The sequence below is a fragment of the Diabrotica virgifera genome, chromosome 7 (genome assembly GCF_917563875.1).
Source record: "Diabrotica virgifera virgifera chromosome 7, PGI_DIABVI_V3a".
Classification (NCBI taxonomy): Eukaryota; Metazoa; Arthropoda; class Insecta; order Coleoptera; family Chrysomelidae; genus Diabrotica; species Diabrotica virgifera.
Genome location: NC_065449.1, coordinates 20,157,192 through 20,164,561, shown reverse-complemented (window position 1 = coordinate 20,164,561; position 7,370 = coordinate 20,157,192). Strand labels below are relative to the sequence as shown.

The window sequence follows — 7,370 nt, the reverse complement described above, 5'->3', positions numbered from 1 at the left end:
CCAGAGCATGTATCCACTCTCGACCAACCAGTGAGTAGCCATCACCATCCACCACATACAACTTTAGAGTGTGCTTTAATTCCTGGTGCTCAACCTCCACTGAAACTAAACCTAAAACATTCAAATTATTTTTGCAGTATGTAGTTAATTTAACATCCGATTTTTGTAATTGTAATGCAGGAAAATATTTTTCAAATATATTTTTATTTATGATTGTAACAGCAGCGCCAGAATCAATTTCAAAATTTAAAATATTACCATTCACTTTTAAATTTATAAAAAATTTATCTTTGCAATTTCCAGCATTTACTTCTAAGACCTCTTGAGCAGAGTTTACTGAATTTACTTGCCTGTGTGAATTTTGTTGTGCCTTTAAACAAACTTTTTGAATGTGTCCGACGTTTTTACAAAAGTTACAGATTAAATGCTTTTTATTACATTTATCGGCTAAATGCGAGGTGTCTCCGCATCTATAACAAGCCCTATTAGGGTTATTTGACATTGTAGAAGTATTATTAGGAGAGCTACTATGATTATTTACTGTATTATTATCATTAAATTTACTAGTGTTTGTATTTTTATGAGAACTTTTTGCTTTCGCATTTAAAACATTTATACTAGCCTGATTGTAATTATTGTTGTGAGAAAATTGATTACTATCCTTTTCTGAAGTTTCCATGCTTGCTGCAATTTCTACGGCTCGGTCCAAGTCCAATCCCTTTGTTTCTAATAGTCTGGCTTGAATCCTCTTTGACTGTAAACCAAAAACAAACTGATTTCGTATAGCACTTTTTAAATATGTGGAAAAGTTGCAGTTTATGGCAAGTTTCTGTAGAGAATGTAGGTATTCTTGTATACTTTCGCCTTCTGCTTGTCTTTTTGATTGAAACCTAAATATTTCAGCAATTTCAAGTGGTGCAGGGTTGTAAAAATTATCCATTAACTTAACTGTATCCTCATATGACTTGTCTTCAGGGACCTCTGGAGCTAGTTTATCACACAGTGTATCGTATGCTTCCGACCCCATGTAATGTAGTAAATAGGGCAATTTCATTTCCTCTGGAATTTTAAAAACTTTGTATGCTCCTTCCAGCCGTTTTACCCACCTGGACCATTTTGTAGCTGTCTGGTTAAAAGGTTCAACGGAAAACTGGAATGTAGAAACTTGTGTAGACATTACTGGAGCTGTAGCAGGTGCAACTATCGCAGTTGTAGTCGAGGAACTCGTGTTTGTACCGGCTGTAGTTGATGTAGTGTCTGTAATATTTGTATCCCATCCTCGTCGCCAAATGTCAAGTCCTTTGTACTTAAAGGACGTAAGTATTTGTAATGAAATAATACTCGATGTAAAATACTTTATTTTAAAGAATTATGCACATGGTTTCCATTTTCTATCGCAGTATTAAGTATCTGACAGCTGTCGTTCAGATGACAGTAGTACCAACCTACATTCATGGTTAAGGGAGTTTTACACGAACATAACAGTAAAGATGTCACTAAAGTCAAAGAGAAAGCCAAGCAATATGATACACAAGTGAAAAAAACTACTTCTACTGCTTTAAATAAGGATGAATTGACGTTTCGTCCAGGAAGAAGAATTATTATCTCGACCAGACCCTACAACTAGTCTTTGAGAAATGTCCAAGTTGTCCTTTGGTTTTAGGAATCCTGGTTAATGGCCACAAACTTTTTCAGATACGAAAAGGTGTTATATTAACAAAAATAAAATTTGAAAATCTGATTGCGTCAGACGTAACTTAACCAAAGACTGGTTTCATAAAGTACCTATAGTATGGTATAACTAGACCCAAACCCAGACATCCAAAGTGAAAGTTATCCTCCAATACCAAATTATTCTATATGGTCCACATAATGTTCAGAAAAAAGTCACACCATTTTGAGCGTCGGGTTTGGGGGGGAGAGGGAGGGAGAAATCGGTAAATTCGTAGTTTTTTTTAAGTTTTTCGTCAGTATTTCTAAAACTATGCAGTTTAGCATGAACAACCTTCTATACAAAAATGTTCTACATTAAATTTGAAATAAAAAAGGCCCTATGCATAATCCGTCTAAAATGAACGGTTCCAAAGTTACGGAGGTAGTATAGTATAATTGGTCCAAAAAAAAAGGCCTAACCCAAACATGCAAAGTAAAAGTTTTCCTTCACACCAAATTGTTCTATATGGTCCACATATTGTTCAATAAAAAGTTACAACCATTTTGAGCGTCCAGTTTGGAGGGGAGATGGGGGAGAAGTCGGTAAATTAGTAGTTTTTTTTAGTTTTTCGTCAATATTTCTAAAACTATGCTTTCGCGTAAACAATGTTCTATACAGAAATGTTCTACATAAAATTTAAAACAAAAAAGGTCCTATACATAATTGTTATAAAATCAACGGTTCCAGAGTTACGGAGGGTGAAAAGTGAAGGTTTTCGATACTTTTTATATTTTTTGGACAATTTAATATATTATTACTGATGAAAGAAATTTTCTTTAACATGATTGTGTTTTGTAAATAAAATTTGCTATTTCAGTGGCCGATGGTATGTTAGAGAAAAGCCCTTGAAGAAACGTCAACCTCACCATCCAAAATCATCATCAATTGCCCAAATAATATAAAAAGTATCGTAAACCTCCTCTTTTCGCCCTCCGTAACTCTGGAACCGTTGATTTTATAACAATTATGTATGGACCCTTTTTGTTTTAAATTTAATGTAGAACATTTTTGTATAGAACATTGTTTACGCTAAAGCATAGTTTTAGAAATATTGAGGAAACACGTAAAAAAACTACTAATTTACCGACTTCTCCCCCATCTCCCCCACAAGTCGGACGCTCAAAATAGTGTAACTTTTTACTGAACAATATGTGGACCATATACATACAACAATTTGGTGTTGGAGGAAAACTTTTACTTTGGATGTCTGGGTTAGGCCTTTTTTTGGACCAATTATACCATACTACCTCCGTAACTTTGGAACCGTTCATTTTAGACGGATTATGCATAGGGCCTTTTTTATTTCAAATTTAATGTAGAACATTTTTGTATAGAAGATTGTTCATGCTAAACCGCATAGTTTTAGAAATATTGACGAAAAACGTAAAAAACTACGAATTTGCCGATTTCTCCCCCCCCCCCCCAAACCCGACGTGCAAAATGGTGAGACTTTTTTCTGAACATTATGTGGACCATATAGAACAATTTAGTGTTGGAGGATAGCTTTCACTTTGGATGTCTGGGTTATGCCATCTTTTGGATCAATTGTATCATCATACTACTACTCAAAAATGGATACCTAAAAAGTACAGGTATCATGGCTAGGCTATAGAGAAGGTAATAAGGCACTATAGTGTATTTCCTGTAGACTGTTTTCACATTTAGTATCAAATCAAGTATCTTCGTTAGCTAAAGAAGGATTTACTACCTAATTGGAAAAAAACTGAAACATTGCCTGAAAATCCAAACACAAACTTTGCTTTTGTTTGTGGAAAACTTCAGAATCTTGTTTGGAAATGGGAGGAGAGACACTCCCTAAATTTAGTTGCTGCTACCGCACCCAGCACCAGTGCTACTATTGAGGCTCATATTTTTGAAGATATACTTCTTCAGACGAATTCATCAGAAGTCTTGATCCTGGGCGCAGCTGAAACGTTACACGTACTCTGTGATTGGGTAATTACAATGGCCTGTCAATAATTGTTCAATATGTCGGTTATGGGTAAATAAATGTTGTGTATTATTATGTATCACTTTATCAATCAAAGATAGAGTAAACATTTTAATTTTTTAATTATAACGCGGGCACATAAATTTGATACACCCTGTATATTGATTTGTAACTATTTAGTAGAAGGTAGCTTTTACGCAGTGGGTTTCTCCTTAATGAGTTTTTCCCTGAAGACTTAAAGACATTTGTAAATACAGTGAAGTGAAATGACGATTTATTTCGGATTATAATTTAAAAAGATTGTTTGTTACGGGAAAGGTAAGATCCACAGGAAGCTGTAATTATTAGTTTTTAGGAAAATAAAGGTAGAGAGATTTGGAATTTTAAGTCTGTTTTGTTTAAGCACCAGAATATTTGTATAATTTCCGGAAAGTGATTAGAATGAGTAGAAGTATTGTTTGAAAGAATGTCTGGGTTTTTTCGAAGGAAAAAGAGGATTGTGGAAAGAGAAATGTTTCTGATTGGCTTGGCAATTTAGAATGGGGAAAGGGAAGTTTGAATGTTGAGACAGTTTGGAAAAGAAAAATTATTGTGTGGTCGGCATCCGAGAAAGGCAGTCGAAAGTTTTCGCGTATGTTTCAGAAGCAAGTACTAGTGGTTGTTTGATAGTGGAGAGTAGCTGAAAAGTGGAACGAGAGACAAATCAAATTGAGAAGAGAAACCTCTTTGATTCTGTAAAGTCCAAGAGAGTAAGTTACAAGAACTATAGTTATTAAAATTATTTGTGACACCAAAGAAAAAAAAAGATACTTGGGTCTCAGGAGATTATTATTGAGAGAAAGAGAGGAGAGAGTTTTGGAGTTTATTGAACGAGTACTGGTCAAAAGCGGCCTGGCTTGTGTTTTGGAGAAATAGTTGCTGGTATGCTGCTGGATTGATGCTGAGAACGGAGAGGGCTTTGATTGGTAGCCTAACATAATCAACAAGGAAGAGCTGTTTGGGTCAAAAGGAGACATCATTTTGTGTTAATCAAAAAGGTCAGTCAATAATTTATGTGATAGATGTTCTTTATAATCAGAAGTTAAAATGTTTGCGTAAAAGCATATGAATTAAGATTCCAATATTTCAATAATTTAATAGGAAGTATAAGTAGTTTTGCAAATACCTAAATTTGTTTGTTTAGCTTATATTATAAATGGTATCAGGAACAAAGCGATAAATAATTGTTTAAATTAGATTAATTATATGGTAAAAGTTTCATTTGGACATTTATGCCCACAGGATTTAATTGATAGATTTTCAGAGCATTCCTTTTGATAATAAAGGTATTTGTATGTGCTTATTTATGGTTGTTTGTTCTATTTATTTCGTTTTCCTATTTTATCCCGATAAGGATCAACTAAGAGAGACTGAAGCCACGAGAAAGGATAAGTATAACCTAAGATAATTTAGTTATAGTTTTTATGACAAAAAGGCACCCTGAGATTTTTTATTAATTGTTTATGTATGATTTGCGTCAATTCAATAATTAATTAAATAAATACTCAATTAAAATAAAAGTAATAGAAAGCAGATAATAACAGTATATTAGTGTTTATTGTTATGAGGACAAAGACAAAAGCAAGTTTATAATTGTAGTGACTTTTTAAATAGTTTTTAAAAGCAACAGGTACGTAATTGTAAAAAATCAAACTAATTTCATTAAATTCAGAACTGTCAAAAGTTTAAAACGTTCAGTTCGTCTATCTTCCCACATAACGGCTGTAGCTAAAATCTAAAATGCTTGAATTTCTAATCTAACCGCCCTAATATACGCGGGTTCGATCCCCAATGCAGATTTTTATTTTTTATCCATTTTATGATTGTAAGTATATTTATTATATAATTTTTTTCAGAAAATACGTATTTAGTTAAAATTTTTGCCAATAATTATTGTTCAGAAATTATTTGTGGCCTTTTTCAATGTGTTTGTGTGTGCTTTATTCTTTTATTTTTTTTTTGTATTGTTTTAATAAAAATTTTTGGAAAAGTAGTAAGTATTAAAATTAGTTTAATATTTAAATAAAATATAAATAAGCTGTTTACAGTACCTATATTAATTTCGTTAAAATCATATCATAGAAGTATAACTTCTTACTTGCGTACAAAGTACACACACATTATTTTTTTCAGAACTTTGAAAATTAGGTATGTATTCTTTCTTTGCGGCTGAAACTTCACGCTGGGAATATTAGATGTTGTCGAAGCTCTGTAGAAATATTACGGTAAATATATGTGCAGGGTCTAAAAGAGCTTCAAAATCAATATCTCTTAACACCTCAAATTATGAGTGAGGCCAGCTCGATTTTGAAAAATATTAAGGAAGCTTGATTTTATCGTTTTGGCGTCTTTTTGGCATGCTTTGTTGAAAAATATAAGTTATGTTAATGAATTTTTGCAAAGAAAACATCTGACAGTAGATTTGTCTATCCGCTATCCTTTTAACACGGTGGCGCCCAAAATCCCGACGGCTAAAACACCGACACGCCAGAATCCCGACAGAATGCCAACAGACCAAAATCCCGACATGCAACAATCCTCGCATAAGGAAAAATTCTGACCACTACATTTTGAATATTTATTGTTTCCTTTTCAAATGCAATACCAAATCTATTATAGAGTATTGAAATTTAAAAATTAATTACTAATAAGTACGGGTACTAATTATTATGTATTTTAAAAGAAAAATCATTAAACACTTCATTTTATAATATAAAAGCTATACTTACTGAAATGGAAGGTTATATGTGACATGATAATATCTATTATATGAAAGTAAACTTGAATTCAGGATTGTCAAAAAAATAATTTAATTCGTATAGGTACCCATGTTAGAAATTTTATTTAGAAAATTAGTTCATATTAAATGATAAATAGTTTTGTTTAGTAACAAAAAATAATAAGCAGATGGCCATAAACAAAAAAAAACAGAAATGAATGTAATTATACAAATATATGTTAAAAACAACTTATCAAATCTGTCGGGATTCTGGCGTGTCGGTATTTTGGCCGTCGGGATTTTGGGGTAGACCCCTTTTAACATTCCTAAAGTTTTGCAGGGTTTGCTCCATATGAGGCCATTACTGAGAGTAAATTTAAAAGAAAATTTTAAACATTTAAAGAAGCTAACACTTATCTTCTTCCAAACGCTATTTAACGAGGGCGGTTATATCTGCTTCTTGGTGAATTTCGTGATCATCTCACCACAGAAATTGTCCTAATGCAAACTTCCACGTTGGTAAAGCTGGAGTTATTTTCTTAGCTATCAGTGAAACGAGCACTTTTCATAGCATATAAGCTGAAATGCTGAGAATCACAAACACTGATTGCAAAGAGTATATAGCGACACGCCTCATTTATTATTTTTTTAATCGCTAATTTTCAATATTAACTTTTCTCAAAACGAAAGAATACGTCTCATGTTAAATTCACATGTGTTTTCGTTCCTAAAATACAAAACCAGATTTTATAAAATTATTGGTTTTTTCAGGGAAACACAAATTGCCAGATTGGCCACGCTCTTTATGTCAACTTCTTAAAAACTACAGAAAGGTTCTCAGCTTTTAAAAAGTCAGATTTAGTAATATATCGCCTTTTCTGGCCACATGGTAGAACCGCATACATGATGACATAATAGTGTTGTGGTCTCGGTCAGTATCGTCACAG

The 7,370-nt window shown here is 32.8% G+C and overlaps 1 protein-coding gene across 1 annotated transcript; it reads right to left on the bottom strand.

Annotated features, from left to right (window-relative positions):
- Positions 1–105: 105 nt before the first annotated feature.
- On the bottom strand, positions 106–1,177 carry LOC126888079 (uncharacterized). The gene is made up of 2 exons (XM_050656098.1): positions 623–1,177; positions 106–111 (listed from the first exon to the last, which is right to left on the bottom strand). The coding sequence occupies exons 1-2, from the start codon at positions 1,175–1,177 to the stop codon at positions 106–108; spliced, it is 561 nt and encodes a 186-aa protein (XP_050512055.1).
- Positions 1,178–7,370: the final 6,193 nt, after the last annotated feature.

What these genes read in the sequence shown, in the direction of transcription:
- LOC126888079 (XM_050656098.1), bottom strand. Translation starts at nt 1,177, where the DNA reads ATGTCTACACAAGTTTCTACATTCCAGTTTTCCGTTGAACCTTTTAAC.